The sequence below is a fragment of the Suncus etruscus genome, chromosome 8 (assembly GCF_024139225.1).
Source record: "Suncus etruscus isolate mSunEtr1 chromosome 8, mSunEtr1.pri.cur, whole genome shotgun sequence".
Lineage (NCBI taxonomy): Eukaryota > Metazoa > Chordata > Mammalia > Eulipotyphla > Soricidae > Suncus > Suncus etruscus.
In genome coordinates, this window is record NC_064855.1 from 7205111 (window position 1) to 7217544 (window position 12434).

General features: G+C 34.9%; 2 protein-coding genes across 3 annotated transcripts in view; both read left to right on the plus strand.

Moving 5' to 3' along the window:
* Positions 1-12434, plus strand: part of TMEM123 (transmembrane protein 123) — a 639759-nt gene that overhangs the window by 506600 nt on the left and 120725 nt on the right. The window lies entirely within an intron of this gene.
* Positions 1-12434, plus strand: part of TRPC6 (transient receptor potential cation channel subfamily C member 6) — a 73930-nt gene that overhangs the window by 53640 nt on the left and 7856 nt on the right. The window contains exons 7-10 of the mRNA XM_049778551.1: positions 5696-5960; positions 8006-8201; positions 9100-9303; positions 11474-11548. Coding sequence (XP_049634508.1) covers positions 5696-5960; positions 8006-8201; positions 9100-9303; positions 11474-11548 — 740 coding nt within the window. The remainder of the gene's footprint in view (positions 1-5695; positions 5961-8005; positions 8202-9099; positions 9304-11473; positions 11549-12434) is intronic.

Here is a 12434-nt window from a genome sequence, read left to right on the forward strand (position 1 = left end):
GTCACACCCAGCACTGGTTGTTCTTGTTCTTTGTGATGTGTGCTGGTTTCTGGGGTACGAGATGATAGCTTGTTGTTTTGCTTTCCATCATCACTGTGATGATTAGTGATATGAAGCATTTTTATGTGCCTTTTGCCATTTATCTTTCTTCTTTGGGAAATGTCTGTTCATTTCTTCTCTCCACTTTTTGATAGTGTTAGATGTTAATTTTCTTGTTGAGTTCTGACAGTGCCTTGTACATCTTAAATTTTGCCCCTTATCAAATGGGCATTGGGTGAATAGTTTGTCCCATTCTATGGGTAACCTTCGTATTCTAGTCACTATTTCTTTTGAAGTGCAGAAACTGTTCAGTTTAATATAGTCCCATTTGTTTATCTTTGCTTCCTCTTGCTTGAGAAGTGATGATCCTATTTGAAGATGCCTTCAGTCTCAATGTCATGGAGTGTTTGCCTATGTTTTCTTCTGTGTACCTTATAGTTTCAGGTCTGATAGCAAGCATTTAATCCATTTTGATTTGACTTTTGTGAACGTTGTTAAAGAGAGGTTTGAGTTCTCTTTCTTGCATATGGATGACCAGTTGTTCAAACACCACTTGTTGAAGAGGCTTTCCTTGCTCAACTTTGTGTTTCTTGCCCCTTTATCAAAGAACAATTGATTGTATGTCTAGGATCATTATCTGAATACTCAAGTCTATTCCATTGGTCTGAGGATCTGTCTTTATTCCAATATTACACAGTTTTAACTCATACTGCTTAGTAGTAGAATTTAAAGTTGGGGAAAGTGATGTCTCCCATCTTCTTTTTCCAATGGATTGCTTTAGCTATTAGTGGTTGTTTATTGTTCCAAGTGAATTTCAAGAGTGTTCAATACACTTCTTTGAAATATGTCATGAATCCTTAGATTGCATTAAATGTGTACAGTGTTTTGTGAAGTATTGCTATTTTAATGATGTCAATCATCCCAATCCATGAACAGGATATATGTCTTCATTTTTTATGTCCTCTTCTATATCCTGAAGCAGTGTTTTTTAGTTTTCTTTGTACAGGTCTTTCACCTCATTAGTTATATTAATTCCAAGTTACTTGGATTTCTGTAGTCTAGTTAGTAGTTTCAATTACTATTGTGAAAGGGATTTTTTAATGTCTATTTCTTCTCTATAATTATTTGTATATAAGAAAGTCATGAATTTTTTGTGTTAATTTTGTAACCTGCCACCCTACTATACAAATCTATTGTTTCTAGAAACTTTTTGGCTGAGTCTTTAAGGTTTTCTAAATATAGTATCATGTCTTCTGCAAACAGTGAGAGATTGAGATTGACTTCTTCCTTTCCTATTTGGATGCCCTTGATTTCTTTTTTCTTGACTAATGGCTATGTCAAGTACTTTCAGAACTATGTTGAATAGAATTGGCAAAAGAAGCAGCCTTGTGTTGTGCCAGAGTTTAGAGCCATGGGCTTGTGGTAAATGGCCTTGACTATATTGAGAAAAGCTCTTTCAATTCTCTCTTTTGAGTTTTTATCATAAACAGGTGTGAGACCTTCTTAAATGACTTATTTTCATTTATTTATATGACAATATGAATTACATTTTTTTACTTTTGTTGATATGGTGAATTATATTGATTTCCTTGTATATGTTAATATATCCTTGCATCTCTGGGGTGAATCCTACTTGGTCATGGTATATGACCTTCTTGATGAGATGATGGATTCTATTTTCTAAAGTTTTGTTGAGGATCTTTGCATTTATGTTCATCAAGGGTATTGGTAATTGAATCCATATGAGCCTGTGATGTTTTTTGGGAGCCTTTTGAATACCATTTCAATTTCTTCAATAGAGATAGGTCTGTTCAGATATTCCATATCATCTTGGTTCAACATTGGGAAATTATAGGAGTCCAAGAATTTTGTTTGTTTGTTTTTTGGGCCACACCCATTTGATGCTCAGGGGTTACTCCTGGCTAAGCGCTCAGAAATTGCCCCTGGTTTGGGGGGACCATATGGGACTCCAGGGGATCGAACTGTGGTCCTTCCTTGGCTAGTGCTTGCAAGGCAGACACCTTACCTCTAGCGCCACCTCTCCAGCCCTAGGAGTCCAAGAATTTATCCATTTCTTCCAGGTTCTCTTGTTTTATGGCATAAAATTTCTCAAAGTAATCTCTAATTGCCCTTTGAATTTCTGTAATGTCTTTAGTAACTTCCTCTTTTCATTTCTAATTTGGTTTATTAAGTTTCTCTCTTCCTTTCTTTGTGAGTCTTGCTAGTGGTTTATCAATCTTGTTGATTTTTTTCAAAGAACCAACTCTTGCTTTCATTGATCTTTTGGATTGTTGGTTTTTTTTTGGGGGGGGGATTTCCAATTCATTAATTTTTGCTCTAATCTTTATTATTTCCTTCCCTCTGCCTATTTTTGGTTTATTTTGTTGATCATTTCCCAGATTTTTAAGCTGTGCCAATAAATGATGTAGGCCATTGATGGCAAACTTATGGCACGCGTGGTATGTGCCAATGGTGGTATGTGGAGGCCTTGCAGCTGGCATGCAGGAAGGTACACAATTAATAAATTTATAAAATTTATAAAGAGTTTTTAGATACCAAAATCTTGTTATTAAGGTTTAATTGATGTGCTGGAACTTTGAGAAAATTCTTTGATTTTGTGCAGGCTCAAAAAGGTTAATCATCACAGATGTAGGCTCTTTCTTCCTTCCTGATGAATGTTTGCAAAGCTATAATTTTTCCTTAGTACCACTTGTGCTGTATCCCACAAATTCTGATAATTTGTATCTTCATTCTTATTTGTTACCAGGAATCTTTTGTTTTTCTCTTTTATTTAGTCTCTGACTCACTGTTTGTAGTGAGCTGTTTAATTTCCAGGCATTAAAGTTTTTTCTCTATGTTTATTGTATTTCACTTCTAATTTCAGCGCATGATGATCTGAGAAGGTAGTTGATGCAATTTATATCCTCCTGCCTTTATGTAGGTATGTTTTGTGACTCAGCATGTGATCTATCTTGGAAAATAGCTCATGCGCACTGTAGAAGAATGTTTATCCAGTTTTCTGGGATGGAGAGTTTTATATATATATATATACATATATATATACATATATACATATATATATTTAATAAGCCACTCCTACATTTCTTCCTTCAGAGCCAATTTGTTCTTGTTAGTTTTAGCCTGTTTGACCTATCAAGGGGTGACAGGACAGTTTTGAACTCTCCTACTATTGTGTTATCTTTCTTCAAATTTATTAGAAATTGTTTTAGATATTTTGCTGGCCCCTCACTGGGAGCATATATGTTTATGAGCATGATTCTTCCTAGAGTACATAGAACTTGATTATTAAGAAATGTCCATCTCTTTCCCTTATATACTCTTTGAGCCTAAAGTCTGTGGCATATGATATTAATATGGCCACCCCAGTATTTTTAAGGGACTTGTTTGCATGAAGAATTGTTTGCCAATCTTTTAGTTTGAGTCTATTTTTCCTCTGACTACTCAAATGTATTTCTTGCAGGCAGCAAAACTTTGGACTCAACTTTTTTTTTTAAATTCATTTTGCCTCTCTGTATATATTAACTAGTTCATTTAGTCCACTGACTTTGAGAGAGAAGATTACCAGAAGACTTAGTGTCATCTGTTTGTAGGAAGTTGGTGTTTCTTGGGTTTGCCTTGACTTAATGTAGACCTTTAAGTTATTCTTTTAAGGCTGATTTTGAGTCTGTAAAGTTTCTGAGCTGTTGTTTCTTCAAACTTTAAGTCTGGTTGAGTGAAATATCCTTGTTGAAACATTCAAATGAATACTCCACAAAATTGTTGAGTTTTGTCACTATATTCCAGTACTGCCTTCAGTCCCGGAGAATTGCTTATGACTGATTTGCTATAAATCTTAAGAATGCCCCTTTGTATGTAATTTCCCTCCATGATCATGCTGCTTTCAGTATTCTATTCCTATCTATGGTATTAATCATTGTGACTAGGATGTGCACTGGGGTGTTTTTCTTTGAATCTTTTTAAGCTGGCATTCTTTGGTCATGCAGAATTTGGTTGCATGCACTCTTTAGCTCTGGGAACTTCTCTGCAATGATGTCCTTGACTATTGATTTTCCATGGGGATTTTCTTCCTGGGCCTCTGTGACTCTAAGGATTCTTATGATGTTTCTGTTGAGTTTATCTATGAATTTTATTTTCATCTATTCACATTATTTGAGGATTTTTTTCCATTAATCATTTTTCCATGTGATCATTTATTTTGAGGCTTTTTTCCAAAATCTTCTATTGTAAGCTCTATTTCCAACTCACTGTTTCTGTTTTCAGCAGCTGTGATGAAACTTTCTGCTGGTGAGACTTTCCAGTGAGTTTTTCATTGCACTTACCAAGTTTTTCAGTATGTTATTTCAGTTTGAAGTTTTCTCGTTTCTATTTTATATCATCTTTATTCTTATTTTGTATTCGTTTGGTTCATTTCATGTTTTCTTTGAGTTTATTGAACATCCTCCAGATTTACTTTCTAAAGTTTTTAATGGAGATACTAGATAGGTGACCTGTTTCTTGTTGGGTCTGCAGGGATTCCATCTTTATTCTTTAAGCATTGTGGTTTTCTGCATTTTTCCTCCATTGTGCCATTTGCAGTGTGGTATTTTCTATATGTTATGCTGGGGTTCTTTTACTAGAGGATATGTGAGCTCTTATTGTTTGCACAGGTCTTGCTGGGTCCATCTGGGCCATGAGGCATTGAGCTGCTAGCTGCCACCTCAGTAGGGAGTGGAGGAAGTTCACCATACTGCTATGCATGTCTCACTGGGTTCCCTCGAGAATTTCTTTTAATTACTTTTAGTATGTTTTAAAATTTTTCTATTTTCATAATTTGAAAATAAAAGCTATTATTTACCTATAATACTTGTATTTAAAGCACTAATAGAGATTTCTTATATTAGTTTATTATTTAGAAATTATAACTAATTTCATAGCTTCTAGTATCCTTTCTTAACTCTAAGTTCTTAGAAAACAAGTCTATACATTATTTTGTGTTTTTCTACATAATAGTTTCTTAATTGAATTTTTTCTTTTTTCTTTCTTTATTTTATAATATCCTTTGTCTTAATTGCATTTTGATGACCTGATTTCTATAATTTTGTGATAAAAATAGACCAGTGATAAATGAGAATTATTTCTAGTAAGTAGAAGTCACTTAGTAAAAGTATTTTGAAAGCCCAAAATCATATTATAGTGTAATCAGATTGAGATTAAATAATACATTCTACCACTTAATGTCCAGCATTTTCTAAACACATTTACTGAACTCTCACAACAGAGGAGATGAAGATAGTAATGGTTTTATGTAAATTTTATAGATGAGAAAATGAAGCTATGAGAAATAATTTGTATCACTTTTCCAGTAGTATGTATATGTGTATATATTTATCAGTCTGAGTATATATATATATTTGACTGTATAGTTTGAATTATTGACCATTATTCTATGTTCTCATGGAAAAATTGTCAGCAAACTCAGAGAGTCATTTTCTCAATAAATACAGATGTTCAAATAAATTTGAAGCAAACATACCCTTTGAGATCAGACTTCCATCAAAAATTGTTTTTCTAATTTACTAAAAGTTTCCTTCTCCAGAAAGGAAATTATCTAGATAAATGAGAAACTCACCATTATTCTTGTCTTCCTTTTTCCTAGCTAGGATAAAATGGGATCCTTCTGACCCTCAAATTATATCTGAAGGTCTCTACGCAATTGCTGTTGTTTTAAGTTTCTCCAGAATAGCTTATATTTTACCAGCAAATGAAAGCTTTGGACCTCTGCAGATATCACTTGGAAGAACAGTAAAAGACATCTTCAAGTTTATGGTCATATTCATCATGGTGTTTGTGGCCTTTATGATTGGAATGTTCAATCTCTACTCATACTACATTGGTGCAAAAGAAAATGAAGCTTTCACAACGTATGTGGTTTTAGATCTTTTGATGATGGGAATTGCCAATTAAAGAAATGTTAGCTTAACAGTTGTCATAAATATTCATTAAGAAAGTTTTGATAGGGGCCGGCGAGGTGGTGCTAGAGGTAAGGTGTCTGCCTTGCAAGCGCTTGCCAAGGAAGGACCACGGTTCGATCCCCCGGTGTCCCATATGGTCCCCCCAAGCCAGGGGCAATTTCTGAGCACTTAGCCAGGAGTAACTCCTGAGCATCAAATGAGTGTGGTCCAAAAAACAAACAAACAAGAAAAGAAAGTTTTGATAAATAATCTCTACTTCATCTTTAGCAAAATTAGAGAATTTTAAAATGAATTAAAAACTCCCAAAATACTAAACAATAATAGTCAACATTTTTAAAATAGGTATTTCTCAAACCACTTTATTGTCTCTTTGTCACAGAAAGGAGAAACTCAAGTTCAGAAATATTAATCTGTTGAATGTTTCATAGTTGTTAGTATGTGGGGAAAAAAACAATAGGCAAGGGAGCTGATACAAAGGGCGAGAGAACGTATTTCCTATGTGGGGACCCTAAGTTGAATATTGGCATCACATGATCTCCTAAACACTAAGATTAGAGCAATCCCCAGATGTGCTAGGAGTGGCTGCCCAAATAGGACAAAAAAAATAAATAAATAAAAAAGGGTGATCCCAGTATCTGTGCTCTCAACTTCTGTGCTCTTTTGCCTTCAAGAGCACCCTGGAGAGTGGACTATGAAAACAGCTGCCATCCTAATTTAGTGTGTTGAATCTTATAGCAAAGATCAAATTTATCAACAGTGACGAGAGTCTTAGCATATGTCAAAATACATTATTGATTCACATTCCTTATAAAATATGTTTGGAACAGATAAACTTAGCTAACTATTAGGCCCTTAGTATTGTAATGAGAAGTTTCCACTGAAATATGATCTATTTTATCTAAGTTCCTATAATATGAACTTGATCAGAAAAATAAATTCACCTGGCTTACATATGGGGCTTAGCTTTGGCCTGTCATCAGGCTTCTTAAATGTTCTCTACTTATAATCCCCTTTCATCTGAAAATTTATTACATGACTATATGGACATATAGATATATCAAGCAGGTATTCAAATCAAACAGTTATTGATAATAAAACATAAATAAAAATTTAAAAATTCTTTGCAGCACCTCATTCAGTTATGAGACCAAGATGTAGTTGCAAATCATGGTTTAAAAACAAGAATCTGGGGCTGGAGTCATAGTACAGTGCAAGGCTTTTGCCTTGTATAAGGCTCATTGGGGTTCAATCCCCAGCACCCTATATGGTCCCCCTTGCATTGCCTGTAGTAATACTTGAGTGCAGATGAGGAATAACCCCTGAGCATCACTAGTGTGGCCAAAAACAATTTAAATAGAAATAAAAAAACTAGAGTGTATAATAATATATAAAGTGTTGAAGTTCCTAAATAACTCATATAAGTAATTATTTATAAGATTTGCTAAGTTTGTACTTATATTTTTCATAAGATATATAATAATCTATCTCTATTTGTATGAGTGAAAGTATAGATAAAAAGGTAAGAACTCTAACACATTTATCATTTTAATTAATATCTTTAACACTTCCGTTGTCAAAGCAATGGGTTATTTAAATGTTACTATCAATAGTTAGAAAGTTAAATCATTCATTGAATGCTTATTACATGTTTAGATATTGAGTTGTGTGGTCTTTGTTTTGAGGGCCATGCCCTAAAGTGCTCAGAGCATACTCCTGGATCTACACTCAGGGAACACAAAATATGAATGTTGGGGATCACTATACTATGGATCTAGGTCTCAGTTGTGTGTGTGTGTGCATTACTAACTCATCCTAACATAAATATAAAAAACAATTCATTGTAACTGTTTTGCAGAAAGTTGAGGTTCAGGGAAATAAATACAATGTTCTGAACACAAGACTGTAATTTGAAAAGATGATAAAATAAGTTCACTTTTATTATGATTGACATTTACTTATAGTTATTATGATTTCCTTTGTCTGTTTTTCCCCAGAGTTGAGGAGAGTTTCAAAACACTGTTTTGGGCAATATTTGGACTTTCTGAAGTGAAATCAGTGGTCATCAAAAATAATCACAAATTCATTGAAAACATCGGTTATGTTCTTTATGGAGTCTATAATGTCACAATGGTCATTGTTTTGCTAAATATGTTAATTGCAATGATCAACAGCTCATTCCAGGAAATTGAGGTATAATTGCTGCAGTATAATTGCTCTCTGTCCATGTTCTTTTGTGATTTTTTTAAATTTATTTGAGGCACTGTGATGTACATTCCTGTTAATGGTAGGGTTTCACACATAGGACATTCAGTTCCAACACCACACCCTCCACCAGTGTCCACTTACCTCCACCATCATCTTAGTAGCCCTACTTCACTCTCCATCACCCTGTGTGTGCCACATGTTTGATTTATTCCAGAAATCAGCTCAAGAACGATGCTGGTAGAAGACAACCCTCTTCTTTTGTCTGTCTCTGTATCATATGATTGCTGGACTAGTAATCTAGAATATTTTCTCTTTGTTCCCAAATACAAATCAGTGGGTATCGTAAGACCATAAAGCAAAAGAAGAAATATCTTATTGAATTTTCTAGAAATGTTCTAGAAAAAGCTTTAGAAATTCCCTATCAAACATAATATTTTTAATTTAAGTATTTTTTGTATTAATGTAAGTGTTCTACAAAAATTTTTAGAGTGATGTTCAAAGAGGAATCATTCTAAAATTTATAGCGATAGCATAGAAAACTTGGTCTGTGTCCCAAATTAATAAAATAAATAATCTGTTGCAGAATAAACAAGTGAATAAGTTTTTATACTGCTTCTCAGAATATAGAAAGATACATTCCTAACCATCAGTGTATTTATAAATCCATGTAGGCTTTGAGATCTCTAGTCCTGAAAGCCTGATATAAATCTAGACAGATTTAGGAAAGAGTGAGTGGAACATTATCAGAGTGTGACTCTCTTGAAGCCTTTTGGGGAGAGTGTTTGCAGGCCTCATTACTCCATCCAGTCACACAATGTCAGAGCATCACAGTAATTCTGTTTTTTTGCATTCCCTTGCTGAACTGTCATGTGCATTTGTCTAGGATGATGCTGATGTGGAGTGGAAATTTGCAAGGGCCAAACTTTGGTTTTCCTATTTTGAGGAGGGAAGAACTTTGCCTGTTCCTTTCAACCTGGTGCCAAGTCCAAAATCTCTGTTTTATCTCTTACTGAGGCTTAAAAAATGGATTTTGGAGTTGTTCCAGGGTCATAAAAAAGGTTTCCAGGAGGATGCAGAGATGAATAAGGTAATTTAACTTGATAACTGTATGTCTAAAATGCTGCCAATGTAATATGGTGTCCCACATTCTTTTATGAGGTTGGCCATGATGACCATTTCCAAATGTAGTTCAGACTCTGGTTTGAGTCTGTTTAGTGGGAACACAATAGACATTGATTTCTCAAGAAAATGGCTAGAAGAGCCATGGACTGTAACTAAAATGTGTCCCATTATCTGGAGTGGGTATTTAAGGGAAAGCTATTTTGTGTCTCATTTTTACTGTTTGACTACAAATCCTCTCAGCTTATCTTCAATACATACAGCTAGACAAAGAATCAGTGCTATGACCTGGGGATATAGGACAAATTATTAAGTGAACTCAATACTGAAAAGTTCTTAACTGCAACATGGGAGATAGAATTGGTAATAAATGTCTTAAGAAAGATAAAAGGATAATAATTGGAAAGAATAAATGAGAAAATGTAATCTCTGAACCATAAGAGGTATAGAGTTTAAGGGAGTGGATGGAGTGTATATAAGGGTTTTGAGTACATGTAGAATGTTGTATATGACTGTGGGGTGGAGAGTAAGGAGGAGATTTGCTTTACAAAGAAACTGTGGGGGTATATAACTCTATACTCAGGAGTATTGAGAGAGTAGGTGCTCCTAAGATAGAGTCAGCTGTGGCTCTGAGGTCATCTGACAGGAAATCAAAGGAGCTTCTCTTTCATCTGAACAAGTAGGATGGACACAAGCCAAGATAGATGTCTTTAAAATTTCCACTTTCAAGTAGGAAGTTAAAATTTACTAAACCCTATTGCAAAGATGCAATAGGCAAAAGTTGCGAACTCTTCCATTTGAATTATATAAGGAAACAAACCTGTCACAAAAAGACCTGTTTAACACATTGCTGGGCTATTTTAGAAATTATAGAACACTTTTTCAGAACACTTTTTAATCATAATTGTAATTGCTAAATAGTCTGGATTATGCTAATAAAGATATTTCTATACCAGGTGGACATTTTAATAGGTGATTGCAGCAGCCCAAAGCTGCCAGAGCTGCAAGGCTGCAGGCTGCAGTGGCCCAAGGCTGCCAGGGCCCAGTGCTAAAAGGCTGCAGGGGCCTGTGGGGCATGGGAGAGAGAGGGGAAGAAAGAGAGGGAGAAGGGGAGAGAGGGAGAGAGAGAGAGAGAGAGAGAGAGAGAGAGAGACAGAGAGAGAGAGAGACAGAGAGAGAGAGACAGAGACAGAGAGACAGAGAGACAGAGACAGAGAGACAGAGAGACAGAGAGAGAGTGATAAGAGAGAAGAGAGAAATTGAAACCAAGTACGCTTTGATGGAAATTCACCATCCAGAGGGGGGGCCCATACAAAGAAGAAAGAGAAAGGACTACATGCAAAGCAGGCATCTCTCCAATTATCTCTGTTCCCCCCCCCCCCCACACACACACACTCCCCTGACCAGCAGGCACTGCTCTGATCACTATTCTGGCCCCCTTACAAAGGTCCAAGTTTTTTCTTTTATACCTGGCATGACAAGTGGGCGTGTTCAGGTTCAAAAGTCATTGCAGTGGGGGTACCTAAGGGACATGTCCAAATTCAACTGAGAAGTGGGGGTGTCCAAGGGGCGTGTCCAAGTCCAACTGCCATTTAAGGCGGTTATAAAGATTCATTGTAATTCTAAAATTCTATTACTGAATAAAGGAACATTCTAATCCCTACTATATTTGCCATACCAACTACTTGGGATGACCAAACAGGTAGTCAATTTCTCAAGCTCTAATTATATCTATGTTATGAAGAGTAAAATCAATACTTAAAAAAGTTTTGAAAATTTAATAGCTATAGTCAGGTGCTAATTTTGTAAGAGTTTTGTATAAGAATTTTGGAAATTTATATCAGCTACAGATGGTATTATTCCAGATTTATCATTTATAGCTCTCTGGGTAGAGTAGCCAAATTTTGCTTGCTTTTCTTCATATTATTAAGTTTGAGGTTTACAGGGGTAATTAAAACTGCAAAATTTTCTGAAATAAATTTTTAAGCACGTAATAAATAACACAATCAGATCATGTCTATACTTGGTAAGGGTATAGATCCTATTGCTTTCATAATATGGAATAAAGAGTAAACTTTATTTTGCAATTCCAAATGTACAATTAACTAGTGTACTCTTATTCCTTTTATCTTTAAAAGAGAAATGAAGAAAGGAAATTTGGAATTCTGGAAAGTCATGAAGACCTTGCCAAACTGTCCTTTGACAAAAAGCAGGTAAGATCATATGTGAAAATATTATGCATAGTATCGGGCTTATTTTTTATATAAAGAGAACATAATCAAATAAATATCAAGAAAAATAATAACTATCAAAAATTTAAAGTATTTTAACAATGTTCAGAGAATATGCTTAAGAGAGGTAGAAATAAGCTTATATCCAGTTAAACAGCAAAAATAATTATAGGTATATGTAAAACAGATTAAACATATCTTTGAAATACAGAGATAGCGATGAAAAGAAGGAAAACTTTAAATAAACTTAACTGAACTTAACTAGTTCAGAGGGAGAGGAACACATCTTGAAAAAACATCCTTAAAGGTCATTAAACCAAGATAAACTATGCAAAGACAAGAAATAGTACAAAGGATAGGAGATTTGCCCAGAAGGCAGCTGAGCAGGGACCCCTTATAGGTTTTCCAGGCCTGGGAGCAGAGTCAGGAGTGAGCCTTGAGTGCTGTGGAAATATGTAATTCAAAAACAAAAACAAAAAACTAAATAAAAGGTAACATAGGGAAAAGAACACAGGGGAAGCTCAATTAGTAGAATAGCTGACAGTTTACAGTGAATCATGTGCTCTGGAGATATATCAGTCTCCTAATTTAAAGTAGCAATATCTCCAATGATGGAACATTTGCTTCTTTCTTAGAGCATGGATCCAGCAGAGATGCAAGAAATGCTTGTTGTCAAGGGAAATTGTAAATTAATATAAAGGGCAATGTATCAGATAGTACTTGCATATAAACACACATAATCAGAATCACAATCACGCTGTTATTTAAACACAACAGTTGTCTCATCATCTCCTGTGACTCTCCAACATCAGACAGCAGAAGATGTTGGCAGGGGCCAATTTTCTGCTTCTCCTTGAGTTTTTTTTTA